The sequence below is a fragment of the Prunus avium genome, chromosome 5 (genome assembly GCF_965620075.1).
Source record: "Prunus avium chromosome 5, drPruAviu1.hap1.1, whole genome shotgun sequence".
In the NCBI taxonomy this organism is placed as follows: domain Eukaryota; kingdom Viridiplantae; phylum Streptophyta; class Magnoliopsida; order Rosales; family Rosaceae; genus Prunus; species Prunus avium.
The window spans coordinates 13,092,609-13,116,862 of NC_142288.1; the positions used below are offsets into that span (position 1 = coordinate 13,092,609).

Consider the following 24,254-nt stretch of genomic DNA (forward strand, 5'->3'; position numbering starts at 1 on the left):
CCATGTGCAATGTTGCTTTCGGCTATTTATTTTGATAGTTGGCTGATTGGCAAACATTGGGAAAGCAAAGACTAGTTGCAAATCCTTTTGGTGCTTGGACATTAATGGTTCCGTCCTAGGGAGATTTTTCCACCAACCATTTATTGTGGCTTCCTTAGGCATGCAGTTGCTTCTTTTGTAAGTTGCTGCATGGGTTTATAAAAGGAGGACGGCAGCAAGTGCTGAGCGGAGAGAAGGTGCCACCAAAAGTGAGGGAGAGAGAAAATAGCAAGAAGCCATTCGGCAGAGAGAAGAAAATTCTCCTAATTGTTCTTTCCTTTGTATTTTTGGTTTTCTTTTCCTATTGTGAGTTTGTGAGCTTGGGTTATTTGGGTCTTTGGGAAATTGAGTGTTAAACACTATTGTATTCTCTCATTTGATTATAGTGGATTACTCCGTTGTCTCCAAATTGGATGTAGGCATTGCCGAAACAGCATAAATCTTAGTGTTCTTGTTGGTGTTGTTTTATTCCTTTTATCTCTTGCCAGTTGTTGTTGTTTATTTTTCACTCATAGTTGATTGACGCTTCCGCACAACAGAGGAAATACTTTAGCTTCGCACCAGCCCACATACACCAAACACCCATGATAACCACACCCAAGTTCCCATCTTTCGCATCCAACCTATTTCATCTTCCCCATCTATCTAACTCCTTCGGCCCTGTTTGGTGGCTGGATTGGACTGCACTTTTTCAATTAAAATGGATTACAATCCTGTCTGTCGTTTGGCGAGCTTAAATGCACAATGGGACTGGTCTGGACTCATATTTTCAACGGGATAACAGTCCAGCAAACCCTAGTATTGAAAACCCGAGGGGAACCACAAGTTTAGAATGACATCGCCTCCGCCTCTTTTCTCCTTACGGCCTTCGCTTCCTCTCTCCTTCGTTCTTCTACGCCCCTGCCTTCACCTCTGCTTTTTCAATTGTCTACCTTCCTCCTCCCCCTCCTCCTCCTCCTCGGCTCTTCTCCTCGGCTATTAGCTATTTCATATCCAGAAGTGTTGGATCCTGAGCAAGCAGTGAAAGGGCTAGCTAGTAATCTAATTACTAATACTATTAGTTGGATATGCTATATGTTTTCCCTTCAAAATTCTAGATTTAGTAGGGTTGGCATACACTATCATGACCTGATATATTTTCAGTGTGTTTTAATTACTGGCTATTAGGGTATGGTTTGAAACTTTGACTGATGGGGTGGGGGAGCTTGGACGGAGTTTTCTTGTTTTTGTGAAGTGGGTTTTGGAGGATTAGGGATTAAGGGGAGTGTGTGAGTTTGCTGTTTTGGTGGAAGATATATGCAGAATGGTAATGATGATGATGGGGGTAATGAACAATTGAGTTGACATGCTACTGGGAGAATTGTTTGCAATGCAAAGAAGACTTGTCTCTGACTTTTGTGATGATGAACTGGGTGAGATTCTTTTAGAGTGATGTGTCATAGTTGAATTTTTGAATATCAGATTTTAGTTTTGTTTTCAATTTTGAACTTTGTTCTATTTCAGCATCCTATAGACCTGTGTTAACTTATATCTACATGTGATATGGATATAACTTCTGCTTTCAAATTAATTTGACTTGTGTTATATCTTGTTTCGTACCTTGGCTTCGAAAATTTCTTTGTAAAGACCAGAAAAAATAGCGTGTTTTAGTCATTATGTATGGACAAATTGGAATGTGTTGAATATGATGCAAGCTGGTGTTGCATGATATCCAATATGATGATGTATGGGTGCATGTATTATAACCCATATTAACTTAGTTAAGGAAAGAGGGAAAAATGTCATGGCATTGAAATGAGCATTGCTAGTATTCTGTACATCCTACGTATTTATTAAGACATGGGTATTTGAATTGATCCGATTCATGAAGATCAGGAGTTAGATTGATTGGCGGAGTAGGTGATTCCATATCTAGTATTTCTCTCTCCTATTTCAAGCGAGTAATTATGCCATTAAGTGGTCTTGAGAATTGACATTAAATTTGCATATAATCTGATAATCAGTTTTTGTTTGAGTATTAAAAAGAATGTTTTTTATTTCTCTCTGTTCTCATCATTGGTATTAGGACTTTCAATGCCATGGCCAACAATGCTTTGTATTAATCCTGCTGATTATGCATATTAATCCTGCTGATTATGCTTATCTTGCAGGTTGTAGCTAGCAATTTTGACATAAGGGTTGAGTTGAAATTGAAATAAAAAAGGAATGAAACATTTGCAGCATTTATGTTAGGACAAAAAATTGCAACTTGCTATTGAACCAAAAGGGAACTGCTGAAAGTGGGTCTAAGCAGCAGCAACAACAACCCAACAGGTATGTGGTGCTTCTCTGTCACCATAATTTTATGTCCTGCAATTTCCCTGGCCAGATTTTTGCTGAGCTTTTCATGATACAAAGTGGGCACAATTAACTTTGCTTAGAAATAGTTGTTTCAGTCATTTCAGTGAACGTTTGCTTGTCAAGTTGTTGAACATATTTGGTAGGGTATAATCTGATAATCAGTTCATGTTTGAGTATAAAAAAGAAAGTCACAGATTATGATTTTGTTCTTGCAAATATTGTTAATGGCAGGGTAGACATGGATCGAAAGAGAAAGAGGAAGATTGTGACAACTCTAGTTGCAGTAGAGTTAGAGAAACAACGTATGTGTGCATCCATGATGTTAGTAACTGTCATATATGCTTTGATAGCATGGTACTATGAATTTTGGGACTATTTTTATGGTATCTTCATGTGATTTCTTATTTTTAATTTTGTCTACATGTTTTTTATATTAAATTTAATTATTTCTGATATTAAATAATTTTAATAAACATTAAAATAAATTTTGTTTGAAGTCCAATGCAGCCCAATCCATACTTGTACCAAACAACGAACTGGACTTTAGTCCAGTGCAGTCTAGTCCAATTTAATGTGCCAAATAAGTTATTAAAGTCCAACCCAATCCAAGCCAAACTAGTCCAATACTCTAAGCCCAATCCTAAACAGTCCAGTCCAGCCCACCAAACAGGGCCTTCGCACCTCCGATCACCCTATTCTTTTACCAGGACATATATACCGTCGAAAACCATATACACCTTCGAAAACCCTCTGCCCTACATCCACTACGTTCCACCCATTACCCTCTTTTACACTAGCCCCACTTCCTACAATTTTCCCACCACCGCAAAACAACCCTCTTTATTATACAACCCACACCCACGTGAAGATCATTAAACTTGACCTTGAGTGTTTTTCGGGTGAGGATCTTTATGGTAGTTTGCTTATATGACCAGCGCTTTCTTTCATATTATAGGAATCTAGAGGAAGACAAGGTCACTGTCGGTGTTGTCCATCTCTCCAGCATTGCCTTCTTTTGGATGCGTTGGTTCGAACAGCACCTTCCAAAGGATTGGGGTATCTTTACAAATTTATTACCCCAACACTTTGGTACTTCAGATACAAAAGATTTCGAGGCTACACTATCCCATATTTAACAAAATGGTTCCTTGGAGGATTACATCACTTTGTTCACTAAAATTGCATGTAGAGCCCCCCTGACTCGGTAAAGTCCCAATTGAAGAATGTGTTTGTGGGTGGCCTCAAAGAAGACCTTTGTTTTGACGTGCAAGCTCTCCAATCCACCTCCATTTCAAAGGCCAAACATCTAGCTCATGTCTTTAAAACCAAACCAACAGGCCAGGAAACTCCACATCCACAACTATTACAACCATTCCACACTAGTGTTTGTGCCTGATAAATCTCGGCCATGAGCTGGCCGAAGGAGCCCTTTCTCTCGGCCCTGGCACTTGTTTGCAGAGGCTGAAACGCAGCGTTTCGCCAGGGTATTTCGCATTCCTCAAAATAAAAGAAGGAAATGCTAAGGCATGATCATCTCGGCCTCAAGCATAGGCCGAGGCCGAGGCAGAACAAATTTGCGGCCAAGGCATTAAAGGCAAATCATCACATGACAGCAGGGTCCCAGGCTTCATTTAATGAAGTAGTGCCTGTTTAATGCAGCAAAACCCATTGGCCACAAAGTAGCATTTAATGCATGAGGGAAGGTGGGAAGTGACTGAAGTCAGGATTTGGTGATGAAGATCAGAGTGATTAGACGTGGACATTCTCACAAGAATTCTGACAGCTTGAAATGTTGGTTCACCAGCTATCCAGGCCATAAATGCGTCTCCACGGCCAGAGGTTCAGAACCCACGATCGAGAGCGGCGGCCGAGATTCACCGGGATTTCTGGAGTCTCACCACCATACTTCACGATCCCAAATGTCGATTGGACTGCCCACTTGCGCTAGTCAGACTCCACTATGCGTAAATTCAGCCTCGATTACTCATCCAGGGACTTTTCCTATAAATACAAGACTCGAGCTACATTCAAAGGGTTCAAACACCAAAACAAGCCTCCCACGGAGCAACTTATTTTTTCTGTAATGCACTTTCAATATCTTTACTTGCTTTCCTAGGAGTAGTGTTAGGTTGTAAGCAGAATCCATTCATCAATATATCATACGACCCTTGATTTTCAAGGCGCCGGAGCACCATCCTTGTTTGTTCGTTCACTCACCCCATATATCACACGACCGTCGCTCCCTGAGCAGCGCGCCGGAGCACCGCCCAAAATCCACCACCAACGCCATCACTCGACGGCCTTGTAGTTCAGGCCGTGAACCTAACAGCCGAGACCAGTTCCTCTCTCGGCTACAATCGTTTGACCAGGAAGACAGATCAAACAGGCGCAACATTCATCCATCCAACACTCATCGAAACATCAACGCACGGTAAACCGTATTGGCACGCCCGCGCACAACCGCACCGCATCCAAAAGCAGGAAACCCCGTGTTAACGCACATCCCCTCGGCCCGGAACTCCAGGCCGTGAGATTTGCGCCGCAGACACTTTTGGCACGCCCGGTGGGATACTTGATATCCAGGCAGGCTTACAGGATGGAGACATCCTTCATGGCCACGATGGATAGATTCACTTCAGAGCTGCGAACGCTTTTCCAGGAGAAAATGCCGGTAACTCCGCGCGCAACACCCCCTGAAGCCGGACATAGAAGTCAGGGACGTGAAAGGAATGAGCCAGACGGCGAGAGCCGCAGCCTTGGCGTTTTTTCCCATACCCAAGCACCAGGCTACAGCCAGCATCTTTGGCCGTCGACCAACAGCTGGGGGCAGGCCCAGCCCACAAGGGCGAATCCCGGGCCAAACCAACCGGCGAAGAAAGCATGTAGCCCACTCCACCCTCTAGCCAAGGCTTTGAGGGGGAGTCCTACGGTGTCTACGGCCGAGGAATTCGGCCCATACCATACTTTGGCCGATCAGGCACAGTCCGGCCAAAGCAGTATGACCGAAGCGTTACCACAACAATGCGAGCAAAAAGGCACGACTGTTGCACTATCATTGCAAATACACGATTCGGTCATTCAGACGACAATGCAAACGCGCCTAGGTCCCCTTTATGATGCAGATCAGCAGGATCAGGTGACCATACCTCGATGGCTAACCGACCGAGACTATCTCGACCAAACCCACGACTTTCCACTGAAACTACCCGGTTCGGTCATAACGGCCGAGACCGTTGCTCAGACGGCCCGGCAAGATTGGCCGCAAAACAATGCGCAGCGAAGCAGGCCGTGTCAAGGGTTTCGGTTTGAGGACATCCGGCCTATTGTGAAAGACGGTTTAAAAAAGGGAGAGCTGGGGGCACCAGATTACCCAAGGCCGCATTTGTCCAAGGAACTTAGCAATGCGCACGATTTATTTCCTAAGGTTTTTTGGGCACGCCGTATCTCAAAAATTTCGGCCGAGGGTATAACCCCTTATGTCTTGGCCAACGGCCATGACCCTGATAAAATACAAAAGCAGAGGGTTCTTTTTCCTCAAAGTATCGGGCAGCGTGGCCAAGAGAAGAAGGGCCACTCGCAGATGAGGCCCAGGAGTTCAGAGAATTCAGAACAGTTGGAACTCGACGCCTACCACTCGGCGCAAATTCAAAAGAAGATGACGCCGAGGACCTACGACAAAAAAGTCAAAAAGAAGAAAAGAGGGAGGTAGGCAACCAAGGTAAGCGAACGGCGCGGTCAAAATAAAACAACAATATACATCTAACTTTCCAGGAAAGAAGGCCCTTGTATTTAAACAAAAAAAAAAAGAGGGGGCCATTACTTACAAACAGAAAACGGCCAGCCACGGCCGAAGTAGAACAGAAAATAAACTATATATGCAAATAAAATAGCGTATGTTTGTGGTTATTTGTTACATCCCAGAAAAGAAAAATTTATATAAACAAAAATAGTTGAGGTGGCCGCTTTTCGCCCGCTTAGACCCCTTCGCTAAACATCCCCCAGATCAGGCAGGTGATCCTTCTCCAAGCGATGTCCCCACCATTGATGTCCGCCTGCCATCTCGCTCGAATCAGTTTTCGCTCGGCCAGGGCCTTCTTCGTCTCAGTAGCTGCTTTGAGGATTCGCTTGGCCGAGGATTTCAGCTCGCTCCCGGCCGCGACCGCGCCATCTCGGCGTTGGAGGATGAGATCTCGGCGAGCCTGGAGCTCGGTAATCTGGGCCTCAACCTGCGCAAGCTCTTCATTCTCTCGTTGGACGACGAGGTCGTTTTCTTTCAATCGAGCCATTGCAGGATGAACTTGTTCTTTAATCACTTCCAGATCTTGCTCGAGCGAGCTCCCCTCGGCCATCCGCGTGACGGCTTCAGCATACCGGCCGATCATCTCCTCGCCTTCGGCCAGGCGAGCTTGCAATTCATCCAATTGAGCCGAGTCAAGCAGACCGAGCGCCATGGCCGTATCCAAGCAGGACCTAAACTCTTCGATCGCCCCGGCAGCGGTCATTTGCCGAACATCAATGACGGTCTTCATGAAGAAGCCGTTCAATGACGGTCTTGAAATCCTCGTCCAAAGGAGCCGAGACCGAGCTTCCCCCTTCTTCATGGAGGCTGGCGTATAACTCATCAAGATCATCGGAGGAGGTGGCTTCCTGAACATAAGTGGGAGTAAGGGTAAGAGATAGTTGACTAGGATGTAAAGTAATAAACAAAAAGGAGGTCGAATACTCACGGGGAGTGAAAGGTCGGTCATCACCGCCGAAGTGGTCCGCAGGAGGCTCGGCACACTCATGACCGTGGCTCTAGTCATCACTGGCCTGGCCACGACCGTTGAGTCCTGAAGCGATGGCATAGGCGGTATGGTCGCGGCAACCATGGCCAGCGGCGGCGACGATTGGGGAGGCTAGAGACAAATAGCTCGGTCAGAAGTGTAGAACAGATCAAAAGAAAAACAATAAGGCCGAGTATTTTGAAAGTGGATTCTTACCGAGCGAAAGGAGATGCCGCTTGGGCGACGAGGGGCGGACGTCAGAGGCCCATTTGGCACGTCCACAGCGGGTTCTTGGGCGGCCTCGTCGGTTACTTCCTCAGCGGCCTCTTCATTGCCCTCCTCGCCGGCCTCGTCAGCAGCCTCTTCGGTAGTTCCCTCAGCGGCCTCTTTGGCGACTTCCTCGGCGATCTCTTCGGTCGCCCCCTCTGCAGCCTCCTCGGCGGACGGCACCTCTGCGGGCGCCATCTCAGCATCTTGCGCCTCAGCCCCTTTGTCGGCAGCGGCCGCCTCCTCAACCGTTGCCCCTGCGGCTCCCACTTCCTCGACCACCGTGTGGACATCAGCCGTTTCCGTTGTGGACGGCACCTCGACCGTAGTCTCCTCCTCGACTATTACCACGTCCTGAGGAAAGAACCAGATTACCAGAGTGCATAAAAATAAGAAAATAATAAATAAAAAAGGGAGGTGCCTGGGGGTGGTACTTACGATCGCAGGGGGGGCCTCACTCACAGTCACAGAGGGAGCCTCCTCTTCACTTCTGCCCTCCGGGGAGGTAAAGAGGGTCCTCTTCCTCGGCCGTTGCACGGCCGCCATCTCGGCCGCGGCACTCTGGGCCGGTGCGACCTCAGTACCCGACGCCTCTCGGCTCCTTTTGCGACCCGAGGCTGCGTATACAAAAGGAAAGGGACAAGAGTGAGATGACCAGAGACAGAAGTGGTTTAGAGAGGCCAATGAAAAAAATAAATAATAAAAAGGAAAAGAAGCAAGGCATACCAGCAGCAGTGGATGGTCGAGAGGTTGGGGAGGCCGGCACGGTCCTATGCGCTAGCGTCTTGCGACCCCCCACCACAGGCGTCGCCCTTGGAGCTGGGGCCACGGTTGATGATGGGGCCGCGGTAGAGGCCACGGCCGCTGGTCTGGCGAGGGAAGGGGCCGGTACCCTGGGGGCGACCACAGTCGGGGCGCTTGGCCGAGGCGGCCCAGCTGATACCTTCTTCATTTTGCTGCCTTTGGGGGTGAGAGGGTCCCAATCTGCATTCGTCAAGGCCGCCCTCACGGCTTCTTCAATAGGCCGAAGAAATCTGGCCGAGATGCACTCTTCATACTAGACCCTTCCATCCTCGTCATACGCATTACGGCGTGACCAAGGCGTCAGAGTCAGGAAGGTCATTCCCTTTTGGAGCTAGAAGGTGATCGCAGCCACGCCGTGCTGCTGGGAGACGTCGGCCCTCCAGGACGATAGCTGGTTCGTTGACAGAGGAAGGAGTGGGGCCGTTTGGATTAGGCCAAACTGCCGAGCCACGAGGTTCGGCAGATACACCTCGGCCCCGGCCTTGGACAGGCCGCAATGGAGGTCGCGTGTGACCAGGAAGGAGCCCCAGATCTCCTTCAGATCGTTCTCCGTCTCGACATCAGGAACGACGGAGAGGTCGTGGGTCAGGAACAGAGGGAACGGCCGAGCAAGGCAGACTCGGAACTTCGTACTAGTTCTCTCTGCCAAGCTGTAGAAGAATTTGTAGCAGAAGGCCGTGGTGTTATGCTTCTTGGGGGCGCGAGCGAATGCGTTGGCCAGCGGCTCATTGTCTTGAGGGACGGCCACCCCCCTCAGCTCTGGGAAGTAGGCCTGCAACCAGAACTGGAAGGCCCACAGCGGACCACCGTGCTTCGGCTTCATCCCATCGGTGACGATGTCATGAAGCGTGCGGTATATATGGCCGAGTAGGAACGGGCCGAGCGCTAACCTACCGCCTTGCGCTAGGTAATCGGCCAGGTGGGCGAACTCCAGGGTGACCTTGTTCGCCTGGGTGCAAAACACGAACTTGCACAACCAGTATAACAAGAACGCGGCGTGTTCAACCTCACCGAGAGGGGCAACGGCGTCGTCTCCATCACTGTATTCCACGCCGAAGTTGCTATAGAAGCTGGAGTAGTTGAGCATGTTCTTCGCCTTGCTTCCAGCCACTCTCGCAAGAGTAGGCCACGTGGCCTTGAAACTCCCTTCCACCTCGGGAGCAACGAGGGCGGCGTTCACTTCCACGCCGAGGGGGGACAGGCCGAACAGGGCGGCCATGTCTAGAATGGTCGGCGTCATCATGCCGAACCAAAAGTTCATAGTGTTGGTGGCCGACGACCAGAAGCACAGGGCCGCGGCCAAGAGTGACCGATCCATGACGAGCGGCCGATCAAATAGCTTGATCAAGTGGTAGATGCCTTGATCCTTCCATTGTTGACCGAAGAAATGCTCCATCCTCGGCAGCCATTTCTCCCAGTCTGGGGTCGCAGTTGGCCACTGTTGCTGCGGCCTGAGGACGTTCCAGTCCTGAAAGTCTCCCCCGTCAAAGGCCGAGTGATCCACCAGGTTGTTCTTCAAATGGGCTACGAGTCTCTCTGGCATTCCGTCATTAATGGAGGGGCCGAGAACGCAGGAGTTAGTGGGGACGCCATCATCGTCGGTCCAGGGCGCGATGATGTCAGGAAGGACCGAACCCTGAATATCTCGGCAAATAGCCTCGAATTCAGTTTGGAAGGTTTGGGACCTAACTTCCGCAGAGGTGGAGGTATTGGAGGCCATTAGAGAAGGTTTAAAGTGAGTGTTTTGAAAAGGGGGAATAAGGTCTGTAGTTTCTGGGGAAAATCGCGAGCTCACGAGGGGTTCTCTGGTAAACTTGGAGGGGCGAAGGTTTGATGGGTTTTTGAAGTTTGGAGAAATAGGTCTTTGACAAAGCTTGGGCGTTTGAAGATTTTGAAAGCGTAAAGAGAAAGCAAGGAAGTCTGGGTTTTATATTGGCGCTGGATTTCGAAACGAAAGGGCGTGTCTCTCTCGAGAGACGTAACGTTCTGTCAGCACGCTCAACAGGCGCAGCGACGTGTCAAAAGCCCAGAGGCCGTCGCTTCCTCTGACAAAGCGAAGCGACGCCCTGGGAAATGATGGCCTGCGTGACGTGGTTGAGGCATTAAATGCGCGGAATGCGCCGATTGGCCTGCGCATTTAATGCCCCAGTTGTCAATCACTTCAGAAAGGAATGCAAAGGGTCCATCCCTTGGAATCCATTCTGCCCCTACCCATGCCGAGGCCGAAGAATCCAGGGATGTGGGGGCAATGTTTGTGCCTGATAAATCTCAGCCATGAGCTGGCCGTAGGAGCCCTTTCTCTCGGCCCTGGCACTTGTTTGCAGAGGCTGAAACGCACGACTGTCGCTCCCTGAGCAGCGCGCCGGAGCACCGCCCAAAATCCACCACCAACGCCATCACTCGACGGCCTTGTAGTTCAGGCCGTGAACCTAACAGCCGAGACCAGTTCCTCTCTCGGCTACAATCGTTTGACCAGGAAGACAGATCAAACAGGCGCAACATTCATCCATCCAACACTCATCGAAACATCAACGCACGGTAAACCGTGCTGGCACACCCGCGCACAACCGCACCGCATCCAAAAGCAGGAAACCCCGTGTTAACGCACATCCCCTCGGCCCGGAACTCCAGGCCGTGAGATTTGCGCTGCAGACAACTAGCAAAACCCACAATCACTTATTCTCAAACATGCAAATATCCCACAACCTTCCACTACCCTTGTCCCACCACATCAATCACCACTCCCATCCGCCTCACACAGGCGTAAGCACAAGACCTTCGCTTTAAAGGCGTCTTTTTTAATTGCGCCGTGAATTATAAACCAACCATCGCTGTCAAAAACCCATGATTGCCCTTATCGAAGCCGCCTTGCCTAATGATGAACCGGCACCTTCTATAGTGCATCAGGTGCACTCATGCACCATTTGTCCTTTATGATGCTCCTAGATTTTTAAAAAAATTGGTTACCGGTTATACAAGTTATCAAGTTTCCACTTTTTGAAAATGCAATTGCATAAGGGTCATGCAATTATGCCCTTCCTGTTTGGCAATTGGCATATGATTAGATAGTGATTTATAGTAGTTTGGATATGAGAGTATCATAACATTGTAAGAGAATCCTAAAACTTATAAGTTACAAGATTTGGGTAGTGGATTACAAGTTTTTAAACCATGATTACAACATTAGGGTTCACCTAATCCATAATGTTGTAAATACTCATTTACAAGGATATGGATCCACATTATAAGGAATTGGTAACTCCGGACCATGATGATGTAAATTAGGTCCTTATTCTAGTAAAATGTGGGTTTACAAGACTAAGGGCCGATTTTACAATTTTGGGATACAATGGTACCATAACCTTGTAAGGAGGATCCAAAAACATGTAAGTTACACGATTTGGGTCGTGATTTACAAGTTTTTGTACCACGATTACAACGTTAGGGTTCTCATAATCCTTAATGTTGTAAATCCTTATTTTACAAGGATATGGATCCACATTACAAGAAATTGATAAGTGTAGACCATGAGGATGTAAATTAGGTCCGTATTCTAGTAAAATGAGGGTTTACAAAATTAAGGGCCGATTTTACAATTTTGGGATACAAAGTTACCACAACTGTAATGACCTCAAAAATAATATTTGGTTTTATTACTTTTGTGGGAAATCTTATTAAGTCGTGTGACTATTTTGGGTATTGTATGAATTTGGTTTGATGTAAAAATATTGGAATTAAGTGAGTTTAATCAAATTGGGACAAAAATACCCTTATGATTAAGTTTATGATTTTTCAAAGGAAGTACAAGAAATTGAAGTGAGAAAATTATGATTTTTGAATTGGAAAATCGAGATTAATCTCACGAACGCGTAGGCGCAAATGGTTCGTGAATCGGAGTTGAAACGAAGAAGTTATGCCCGTTTGAAGTTTCAGGGACTTAATTGCAAACAGAGACTTTGCCTATAAATATCAGATGGACACTGTTGAGGGTTCAGACATTGCAATTGAACCCGGAGGTTTGAGAGCTCGTCGGATAGGCGAATTCCGGCGGCTGCTGCGGCGGTGTACGGTGGAGGTTATCGACACCACCAACCCAGATAGAAAGCGTGCTATCTTGTGAGCATAACCCAAGAAGAATCGGAGTAATCGGAGGTGCAGTGAAGGCACAGTGACGCCGTGAAGTTGGTTCGTCAACAGTGAATTTAACAACTTTAACCGGCGGTTTGAGCCACTTACACTTCGAATTGGACCGTGAGGTAAAAATTAAAGTTGCTCTACTCAGTATTACGAACATTTTGGCATAGGTCTTGATCGGCGATTCTAGGGTTGGTCTGTCGCCGGAATAGTACCCGAACCACCACCGGCGGTGGCGGCACGTGGAGGCGCAGGGTGGGGATTCTGAGTTAGGGCTTTATAGATAGAATGTAGTCCTAGAGTCACTGAACATGATAGTATGTTTAAATTGTTGAGATTCCATCGTTTAGTCGACGATCGGAGCCTCACAAATCTGTACCGTTGGTTGGAGATGATCGAACCGTTGGATTGTGTTCAATTTTAATTATGTTGTAGCTGGTGTTGTTAGGAGTCTGTAGGTTCAGACAGATTGATGATCGGACGTCCCGATCTTAAGTTATCATGTTTCGAAGTAAATGCGAGCGATCGCCATTCGATCGTGCGATATAGAATTATCTGACTGTTGGATTGGTCCCAAATTGTTGCAGGGTGATGTCGGGACTATTTAGAGTCCATTGGTGCAATAAGATTTGGAATCTGAGGTTGTGGGTCCAAGGCGGATTTTTGGGGTGTCGGTTAGACATATGGGACCCACGGGACCCAAATAGTGACCTTTTGGACAATGGGTGTCATTGGTCATGATTCGACGTCGACAGCACGTACGTCACAGTTTTGGAGTTGGTTGGATGAGATTTGATCACTTTGGATCCCCGGTTGGTCCAAAGGGCAATTTCGTCATTAGATGCGAAATCTTGGATTTTGGAGTTTTGTGCTAAGTTGAGCTATGTACTTTGCTTAGGTACTATTGGAGATTGAGTTGCTCGTTGAGGTTTGAGATTGAGGATTCGTTAAGTTGTTGAAGACGCAGATTGGACGAGAGGTGAGTAAAACCATCCAAATCGTGAGTAAAATCACGAATTATTATATTTATTACATGGTGACCTTGGATAATGTTAATGGCTATAATTAACATGTTGGTTGTGATTTTGTAAAATGTTTTAATTGATTTAAAACACATGAACTTGTTCATCAACAGTTCATGAGGTAAGTGAAACCTATTTTGTTTTGAATTAATTCTTTTTATTAGAGATTTTGGTGTTTAACCATATAACATATGTTGTGGATGTATGGTGGAAATTCATTCGTGAATAATCACATAAATATATATAATAAATATATATTGCTGCAATTGGTGTATTTGGCTATAAAACAATGTTTAATGTGAAACTACATTTTATATTGTTTTGGTGTTGGAGTTTTGGTGTTGATGGATTTAGGTGAGAATACCTTGAATCCCTTCTGAGTTTGTCAGGTGGGCATTCTCGTGGCAAATAATGAGGGATAAATTACCCTAGGGAGCAAGACCCAAGAACAGTTAAAGCTCTAGTCTGGTGCCATCTAGTACTCATGACTGGAGTGTAAGCATGAGTGAACACTACTTTGGAGTTTTGTAGTGTTATAGATTAGAGGTTCATAGTATTCTTTCTTCTATCTGTCAAATAAATGATGTGTTAAAACTACTTTGAAATAAAAGAGTTTTGGTGTGGTCACAGGTGGTGATTGAAACAGTTCTTTATTTAAAATAAAAGAATTGTGATTGTGATGATATTGATTATGATTACCTTGGTTATACAAGGATTGTGGTGTGCTGATGAAAGTGCATGTGTTTGTATATTATGTGTAATTTGACATATTATACTCTGGACGTGGTTTACTCATACAAGCTTTAGAAAGCTTACCGGGTTGTTCTGTGGTGAACCCGGTGCACTTTTCAATGGTGTAGGGGAAAATCCTGCAAGTGGTAGAGACCGTGAGCAAGACAATTAAGGTGAGGAGCAGGAGGCTCGTTGGTGGTTCCACGGAGTGCAAAGTGTGGTGTGAGAGTGTTGGTGAGTGTTAGTCTTCTGCTGTGTGAAATGATTTTTGAGGAGCAGATTATGTAATTTAATGATTGTTCATTTATTATGTGAGTTTGTAATGTAATATTTGACTCAGAAGAGTTGAGTCATTATTGACATTGTGGTTCGGAACAGTGGTGTCGTATCAAGGAAGAAAAATTTAAATTTCTAGGTACTTTTGTTGAAGGTTCTGAGCTTCGCGTCCCGGATTGTTGGTTGTTCTGTTTAAATTTGCAGATTAATTGTTGTTGAAAATTCGGGGCGTGACAATAACGTTGTAAAGAGGATCCAAAAACATGTAAGTTACACGGTTTGGGTAGTGATTTACAAGTTTTTGTACCACGATTACAACGTTAGGGTTCTCATAATCCTTAATGTTGTAAATCCTTATTTTACAAGGATATGGATCCACATTACAAGAAATTGGTAAGTGCGGACCATGAGGATGTAAATTAGGTCCTTATTCTAGTAAAATGAGGGTTTACAAGATTAAGGGCCGATTTTACAATTTTGGGATACAAAGGTACCGTAACGTTGTAAAGCGGATCCATAAACATATAGGTTACACAATTTTGGTAGTGATTTACAGGTTTTTGCACCATGATTACAATATTAGGGTTCTCATAATCCTTAATTATGTAAATCCTTATTTTACAAGGATATGGATCCAAATTATAAAGAATAGGTTAGTTCGGACCATGGGGATGTAAATTGGGTCCTTATTCTAGTAAAATAAGAGTTTACAAGATTAAGGGCCGATCTTACAATTTTGGGATACGAGGGTACCAAAACGTTGTAAAATGAATCCATAAACATATAAGTTACACGATTTAGGTAGTGATTTACAGGTTTTTGTACCACGATTACAATGTTAGGGTTCTCATAATCCTTAATGTTGTAAATCTTTATTTTACAAGGATATGGATCCAAATTACAAAGAATAGGTAAGTCCGGACCATGAGGATGTAAATTGGGGTCTTTATTCTAGTAAAATGAGGGTTTACAAGATTAAGGGATGATTTTACAATTTTGGGACACGAGGGTACCAAAACATTGTAAAAAGAATCCCTAAACTCGTAACTTATAAGTTTTTGGTAACAATTTACAAGGTTTTGCTCATGGATTACAACGTTAAGGTTCACTAAATCTATAATGTTGTAAATCATATATTTACAAGAATATGGATCCATATTACAAAGGATTGGTAATAGTGGACATTAGGGATGTAAATTGGGTCCTTATTCTAGTAAACAATGGTTAAGGATGGATTTTACAATCTTATGGAACATAAATGTCCAAAATAGAGTAATACGAGACCTTAATATTGTAAATATTTGTGTTTACAAGTATAATGACCTAATTTACTTTCCTAAGGTCCCTAGTTACCTTAATATTGTACTAGATGTCTTTATCCTTGTAAATTACGATATTACAATATTAAGGATGGGTATTACAATCCTATGGAACACATCTATCCAACATAGAGTAATACGAGACCTTAATATTGTAAACATTTGTGCTTACAAGTATAAGGACCCAATTTACTTTCCTAATGTCCCAAATAACCTTAATATTGTACTAGATGTCTTTATCTTTGTCCAACATAGAGTAATACGAGACCTTAATATTGTAAACATTTGTGTTTACAAGTATAAGGACCCAATTTACTTTCCTAATGTCCCAAATAACCTTAATATTGTACTAGACGTCTTTATCGTTGTAAATTACGATATTACAAGATTAAGGATGGATTTTACAATTTTAAACATCCGTGTTTACAAGTATAAGGACCCAATTTACTTTCCTAATGTCCTAAGTTACCATAATACTGTACTACATGTCTTTATCTTAGTAAATTACGATATTATAAGATTAAGGATGGGTTTTGCAATATAATGAAACACAAATGTCCAACAGTAATACGAGTCCTTACTATTGTAAACCCTTTTGTTTACAATGTAAGGACCTAATTTACTTCTCTAATGTCCCACCTTAACTTTATAAAAAAAAAAAAATTAATTTAAATATTTTTTAAATACATGTTTAAAAAAATTCACTTTCGGGTTACAAAACTATTTGGAATGGGAAGTGAAACCATGTGGAAAACCAAGCCAAAAGTGAAGAACATAGACACATTTGATATTTGCACGTTTACAATTTACAAAGAATTGTTTGTCAATTGCATTATTCGTTTGCCATTTCCAACTAACTGTTTGTCAATTGCATTATTCGTTTGCAATTTCCAACTAATTGTTTGTCAATTACATTATTACCTTTTCATCTTAGGTGAGCCAATCTATCAGTGCCCTTTCCATCTTATGGTCACTTCCTTTGGAATTAACTCATTGAACCCATTGAGATAGAACAATATACAATCATATTTGACATCATTATGTAATAAGTCTGTAGCATCAAACAAATTACATAAGCTAACAATTAACATCTACCACAAAGAAAGACAACAATAGAACCGAGAAGCTCTGTGCTATCATGTGAAGTGGTTAGAAATTCAGAAAAGCTAGTCAACAATAGTGCTTAATCAGTAAGCAAAAGCTAAGAATATATAAGCTTACCATTGTACTTCTCAGATGATTGAGAAATATACAGAAGCTTTGATTTCTTTCTTCTATTGCTCTCTCTGTTCTCTCTCTCTCTCTTCCCTTCCTTTCTTCTATTCTTGAATAATCAAACCTTCATTTTAACAAGCCCAACTAAAGAAGAGAGAGAAGAAGAGACACAAGTCGTGCGAAGAAAAAGAGATAGAAGTGCCAAGAAGAGGAAGAGATAGAAGTCGCAGGAAAGCCTTCTTTCTTTTCAGATTTCTCTTTTCTTTTTTTCTTTTTTTAACTTGGAGCAACCCATTTAACCGGTCACTCACTATTAAGCAATGTTTTTATGCATTCTACTAAGTTTTTTTGCACATGGATTACAACCTTTTGAACATACAATTAGTTATGAAGGATTTATCATTAGTGAGAGATTCTATGTTTCATAATTGTGCAAAGATAACGATTATTGCCAAACTGAAATGCAAATAGGACTACTTTGATTGTCAATTGCACTACTGGAATGCAAATTACACTACCTGTTTGTCAATTACATTGACAAATCACATATTATATTTACATTTTCAATTAATTGTGCATAGATAATGGCAATTGCTCGACTTGAATGCAAATAGTACTACTTTGTTTGTCAATTGCACGACTGGAATGCAAATGGCACTACCTGTTTGTCAATTACATTGACAAATCACATATTGTATATACTTTCTCAAAATTGAAAAGACTGTCAATAATATGGCAATATGCATACACTAATATGAAAATACAACTTTACGGTACAATGCCCATTCACAATGCTAATGGGATGATTCTTTCAATTGGCACATAAACTATGATATAACAGTCAAATTTACTTTAAAAGCTTATTCTCAATGGTACTACATCAAAGTTAACATAAACTTCATTCATGTAATTGAAAGTATTGTTCAATACATTCACTATACATAACCAATAATTACAAATCTAAAATCTCAAGTCATTATGTATAAAATAATAATAATAATAATAATAATAATAATAATAAATAAATAAAAAAGAATCTCCAGATACAATGAAAATATTACAAATTCAAGTAGCCGCCTAATTCTTTACCCCAACCTGAAAAACAATTCACCAAAATGAAAGACAAAGACAGAGAGATAAATCTGAAGAAAAAACAAAAAACAAAAAACAAAAAACAAAATTTTACCCATATCAGATGCGGGGAAAGGTGGATGGGCTGCTAGTTGGAATACCTGCAAATCCAAAATCAAAATCAAAACAATACCTAACTGGAAAACATAATCAAAACCGATTTCAAATGAAGAAGCCCAAGAAGAAGAGTGAGTCCCTTTCCCATGAAGAAGATTTAGAAGTCATGTAAATTAGCACTCTTCATATGCATGGTACCATTGATTGCAATGAAGTTTCATGTTTAGTAGGTTGGGAAGTCCTGTAAACAGGAAAACATACAAGCCAAATAAAACAATAGTTATAGATAACTACCCACTGGTCAATTATTGGGTGTTGTCTAAAGTCAAATGTTGCATATTGCAAAGACAAGGCATTAAGAAAATCATTCATAAAAAGGCAAGAAACTACCTACCAAAACTTTATTTATGTCAATCTGTTATAGCTTGTAATTGCACGATTGGAATGCAAATGAGAATTCTTTATTTGTCAATTGCAAAACTAAAATACAAATGGCACTACCTGTTTGTCAATTGCATTGACAAGTCACATAATGTATTTACATTCTCAAAATTAAAAAGGCTGCTAATAACATAAAGAAAATAAATCAATAGTTTTTATAATTATATATATTTCTTATAACCATGAGTTTAATGAAATATCATACTAAGTGTGGGAACCGAATTAAATCAAAACACTAGGTCAGATAATTCCTTCCATTTGGGGATTATTTGACTTAATTGGGATCTGCGTTACGAGTTTATGGAAAGCTTACGTCCAAGGCGCTGTAATACGAGTCATTAATGTTATAAACCATTGCATTTACAAGCATAAGTACCAATTTTAAATCTCCAAGGTCTACCATTACCTTAACTTTGTAATAGAGATCCTTTCTATTGTAATTTATGATATTACAATTTTATGGATATAATTTACAAGTTTGTGGAACATGGAGGTCCAAAACATTGTAAAAGAGGCCCGTAATATTGTAAACCCTTGTGTTTACAAGAATAAGGACCACCTTTACTTCTCCAAAGTCTACCTTTACCTTATAGGATATTACAACGCTATGGATAAGGAAGAACCTCAAACTTGTAATATGGTGCAAAAAATCATAAATGAGAACCCAAATCTTGTAATGTACGAGATTAAGGATCTCCGTTACGAGCTTTTGGAAAGCTTACGTCCAAAGCACTGTAATACGAGTCCTTATGTTATAAACCATTGTATTTACAAGAATAAGTACCAATTTTACATCTCCAAGGTCCACAATTACCTGAACCATGTAATAAAGATCCATTCTATTGTAATTTATGATATTACAAGTTTATGGAACATGGAGGTCCAAAACATTTACTTCTCTAAGGTCCACCCTTACATTAACATTATAAGAGAGATCATTTCTAATGTAAATTATAGTATAACAAGATTATGGATTATAAAGAACCTCAAAGTTGTAATTTATTTATTTATTCAGTATGCACTTACAATTACTTTTTTGACAATTGCTTTATGGTATGCAATTACCTTAGCCTGTTTGGCAATTGCATTACGGTATGCAATTACTATCGCCTGTTTGGCAATTGCATTAAAGTATGCAATTACCATTGCCTGTTTGACAATTGCATATATAGTATGTGAAACATGTTCAAATTTCTCCAAGGTCTTTGTACTTGGTTGTATAAAATAGGTCATTCAGGGTTGTAATCTTGGTGCAAAAACGCGTAAATTGGAACTCAAATCTTGTAATCCACGAGATTAAGAATCCATTTTACATGTTTATAGAACGCTTATATCCAAAAAATTGTAGTTTATGAATGCACTTTATAAGTTTATGGAACCTTGACGTTCAAGTAATTGTAAAAAGGGTCTTTGATATTGTAAACCGTCGTGTTTACAAGAATAAGGACCACATTTACTTCTCCAATGTCCATCCTTGCCTCAAAGAAACAAAAGTGTTAGTTCATAGAACACTAAATAATGCTTTGGTTTGTTTAGAAACAAACAAGAGCTTTTGTTTGATTTTTTTTTTTTGAAGTGTCAAAATTATATATATATTTTAAAAAGACTGTCAATAACATGGCAATATGCATACACTAATCTCAAAATACAACTTTATGGTACAATGCCCATTCACAATGCTAATGGGACGATTGTTTCAATTAGCACATAAACTATGATATAACAATCAAATTTACTTTAAAAGCTTATTCTCAATGGTACTATATCCTCATCAAAGCCAACATAAACTTCATTCATGTAATTGAAAGTATTGTTCAATACATTCACTTTACATAACCAATAATTATAAATCTAAAATCTCAAGTCATTATGTATATAATAAAAAAATACAATCTCCAGATACAATGAAAATATTACAAATTCAAGTAGCCAAATAAATAGACTCCAAAATAGTATATTAGTCTTGTACTTGGCCTAATTCTTTACCCCAACTTGAAAAACAATCACAAAACTATAAATAAAATGAATGGGAAACATAAAGCCATGTGTTAATAAGAAAACAATTACAAAGACATCATTGTAAACAAAAAAAAAACAAACCTACAACATAATTAATTTGAATAACATAAAGTAATATACCCATTTGGGGTAGATATTTGTTCTTTTCTTTTTTCTTTTTTTACTTTTTGGGATTGTATAACGATCATCAATCATATAGGCTTTGAATATCAAACAAAAAGTGCAAAGAAAGCAGCCAAAAGTTGCGACCAACTTCAACCATTATCTCCAAGGCCATGTACAATTGCCACTCAGGCAGTCTGTTTTTGCAAATTGAAAATGCAATTACGTGGTTTTTGTTTGTCGATTGCCAACTTGATATGGCTGAAGAATAACAACAATAGAAATAGAAAGAAAAGAAAACTGAACTGCAATTCACTAGAGAAAAAAGAGACTAGGACTTTCCCTCGTCACTCTCGTCTTCAATTCAGCTCCATGCCTTACGTCAAGCTCATACTTCCTTTATTTTGCGACAACATAGCCGCCTTATGTTGCCAATTGACAAACATGCACTATGTAATTGTTAATCCTTTATTTTTATCTTATTTTTTGAAAAGAAACAAATATGTTAAAACAATAAAATTTAGTGCTTTTAACCATTCTAATCACACAAAACCTAAGGGAAATATTATTAAAAATATATATAAATATTAACATACCAATTAACTTTTACTTTCATTGCAAGTGTTAATATCTTAGTCACAAGTAAATAACAAACATTGATGAACATGCGGTAATTGAAATGCAATTGAATTTACCAATTAAATTCAATTGGCAGACAGAAAGCAGGTAATTGAATATGTGAAATCTAATTTCTTTGGGCATATATGAAGCAAATCCTACAAAATTCTCACCCAATAACAAGGATTTTTCTTTTTCGATAACAAAAATATCATAATAGCAGAAAGTCAACACCTTTTTTTCTTTTCAAAACCATGTATACAAACAGCAAGCTAAAAAAACCTTAGCAAAACATTAAGAAATAATTTTCTTTTCTTCTTTTGGTGTGAGCCAAATATTTCATAATTGAAAAATACATAAGAAATCTTACTTTTTTGTCATTACATAAGCAATCTTACTAAGTTGTTAATCATCCTCGTAGTCCTTTGGGTTCAAGCACCAGTAGAGGCTCTGCAACACCAACACCCACCAACTTGTTAAATACAAAATCAATTATACTAATTCATATTAAGGGCTAATTAAAGAAAGTAATCTTGATGGAAGAGAAAGACATAAAATTGACCTGCCAAATGGTCCAATGGAACAAACTCTTTGGGGTTGCAATGGTGAGGGAGAGAGATACACGCTTATGATGTGGCATGAGGAATTGTGGCTGAATGTGCGGTCAAATATAGTTCAGAAGAGCTTAAAACACAAAAAAAGAGGAAAAGAAAGTACTCACAACCTACCTTTTCCAACAATAATCCATGATTAGAATAATGAGGAAGGGTCAGATGACACTATTATGCGCAGCTCAGCTCAACTTTGCTTCTGCAATCAAATCAGCCCATGCTTTTGGGTAATTTCCTTTCCTTATAAACATACCAGGAATTGACAAAACAGAACAAATTATGCTATAATTGTTATGAAAAGTTCTAATTCTAACACATGCAGGTGTGATCTGAGGGTGTTAATTAAGTGCTGCAAATGAATCTTTCATATTGAAGCATCATGGCTAATGGATTGTTTATCAGAAATCAACACCAACCCATGCATTATTGATGAACAGGGCAGGCTTAGAATCTTACCCTACCATGATTTCCACTCATCTTCTTATGGCTGTACCATTTGCCCTCCCAGCATGTGCAAGGTGATTAATCTAAACTAATTGTATATATTTAAGTACCCCAAAATCAAAATCTCAAATTTAATTACATTGGTTTAGTATGTTTGTGGGGTTTCTTTTGTTACAGGGTCTAATACTGGAAAAGATTCAAGCTTCTGTTGCAACAGATGGGAAGAAACATAAACAGTTAATCTATGTTGGGGATGGAGCTCCTGATTTTTGTGCAGGTTTGAAGCTCGACGAAAGAGATTTTCTGATGCCAAGGAGGGATTTTCCTATCTAGGACTTAATTTCTGCCAATCCATTGTTTACCAAGGCAAAAATTTACGAATGGAATGAGTGTGATGAGCTCTGGGCTGTCTTGCTCAACACAGTTAATACATTCTTCACTGAAATGGGGTTGTCTTGCTATACTCAGATGGGGTTCTCTTGCTTTCATTCAAGTACTCAATCCTAATTTGAGGATTTTAAAGTGAGGTTGATCATAAGCCCACTAACCCTAACCCCAAATCAATTGATTAAAAGTTAGCTCCAAAACTGAAGAACCCTAAATTGACCCATAGAAGCATAACTAGAGAGAAAGAGGAAGGAAAAGACTCACATGATGACAGATCGATTTCCAGAGCACAGAGAATGATGAAGCGAATAGATAGAGACGGAGAGTGAGAGCGAGAGGGAGCGAGAGCGAGAGAGTGACTTCAAGATCGACAAATTGATATCCAATAGTTGCCGTTGTTCGAACCAAGAAGCCCAACTGAAGAAGAGAGAGCAACAATGGAACAAAGACTGACAGCGCCAAGAAGAAGAAGAGAGAGGGGAGTCGCAGGAGTCTCTGAGCATTCTTGCTTTTGTTTTGTTATTGTTTCAGATTTCTTTATTTTCTATTGTTTTTGTTTTGGTTTTCTTTTACCTGGAGCAACCCATTTAACCGGTCACTTGCTATCAACGGTGTAGATTACCCCACATCCCACAATAGCTTATCCAATGGTCCATAATAGTGGCGCATCCATGTGCAGAACGCACCGTAGAATTTTCAATGATGAACCTACAACCAACTTTACAATCCAAAATACGTCTTCCTGGCCCTACAACCATCTTTACAATCCATTCATTCCATGGTGTCGACTTCCTACGCACTATGTGCTTACAATCCAAAATACGCCTTCCTGACTCCAGCGCTACACTCAATTTTATCCGTTCCAAAATCACCAAACAATTAGGCCTCCAGGTTGATCATCCCACCACTCAACAGCTTTATACAGCATCATGAGAACCACTCACATCTCATGGAAATATTCCTAATCACTCAGTCATAATGCAAAACTACACCTTCAGAGTGGCTTGAGACATTAGGTCTCATTGAGTGGGACTTAAGGAATAAAATCATGTGCTTTCAATTGGTCAACGCTCATACTTTTTGACTGGCATCGCCAACATAAAGACTAAGGCAATTAGTTGCCACATTTTGGCTTGCACACTTCAAACTGAAAAGATGGGTTTTTTGCACAACTCATCCCATATGACCCACCAACCTCAGCCACTACCCCTACCACACCCAACCATTCTCAACCTCTTGAACCAATTTTCAAATCTGTTTACCACACCCACCACTTTGCCACCCAATAGACATGTGGACCACCTCATTCCTCTAATTCTTGGTACATCGCTCGTCAATGTGAGACCATACAGATATCCACATTTATAAAAGGCATAAATTGAAAATTTGGTCCTAGAAATGTTAATTGTGGGTGTCATTCGGCCTAGTGCCAATACCTATTCTTCACTAGTTCTTTTGGTCAAGAAAAAAGACAAATCTTGGAGGTTATGCGTCGATTACAGAGCATTAAATTCAGCAACCACAAAAGAC

General features: G+C 41.2%; 1 protein-coding gene and 1 long non-coding RNA gene across 2 annotated transcripts; one reads left to right on the plus strand and one right to left on the minus strand.

Annotated features, from left to right (window-relative positions):
• The first annotated feature begins 577 nt into the window (after window positions 1–577).
• LOC110752250 (uncharacterized) lies at window positions 578–11,479 on the plus strand. Its single transcript, XM_088253899.1, has 4 exons — window positions 578–1,451; window positions 2,190–2,352; window positions 2,611–2,681; window positions 3,335–11,479. Exon 4 carries the CDS (start codon window positions 4,976–4,978, stop codon window positions 6,086–6,088), a length of 1,113 nt encoding a protein of 370 aa, XP_088110025.1. The 5' UTR covers window positions 578–1,451; window positions 2,190–2,352; window positions 2,611–2,681; window positions 3,335–4,975; the 3' UTR covers window positions 6,089–11,479.
• Window positions 11,480–21,540: 10,061 nt separating this feature from the next.
• On the minus strand, window positions 21,541–23,229 carry LOC148294342 (uncharacterized). The gene is made up of 4 exons (XR_015836124.1): window positions 22,989–23,229; window positions 22,011–22,092; window positions 21,845–21,934; window positions 21,541–21,732 (listed from the first exon to the last, which is right to left on the minus strand). It is a non-coding gene; the product is annotated as an uncharacterized LOC148294342 (long non-coding RNA).
• Window positions 23,230–24,254: the final 1,025 nt, after the last annotated feature.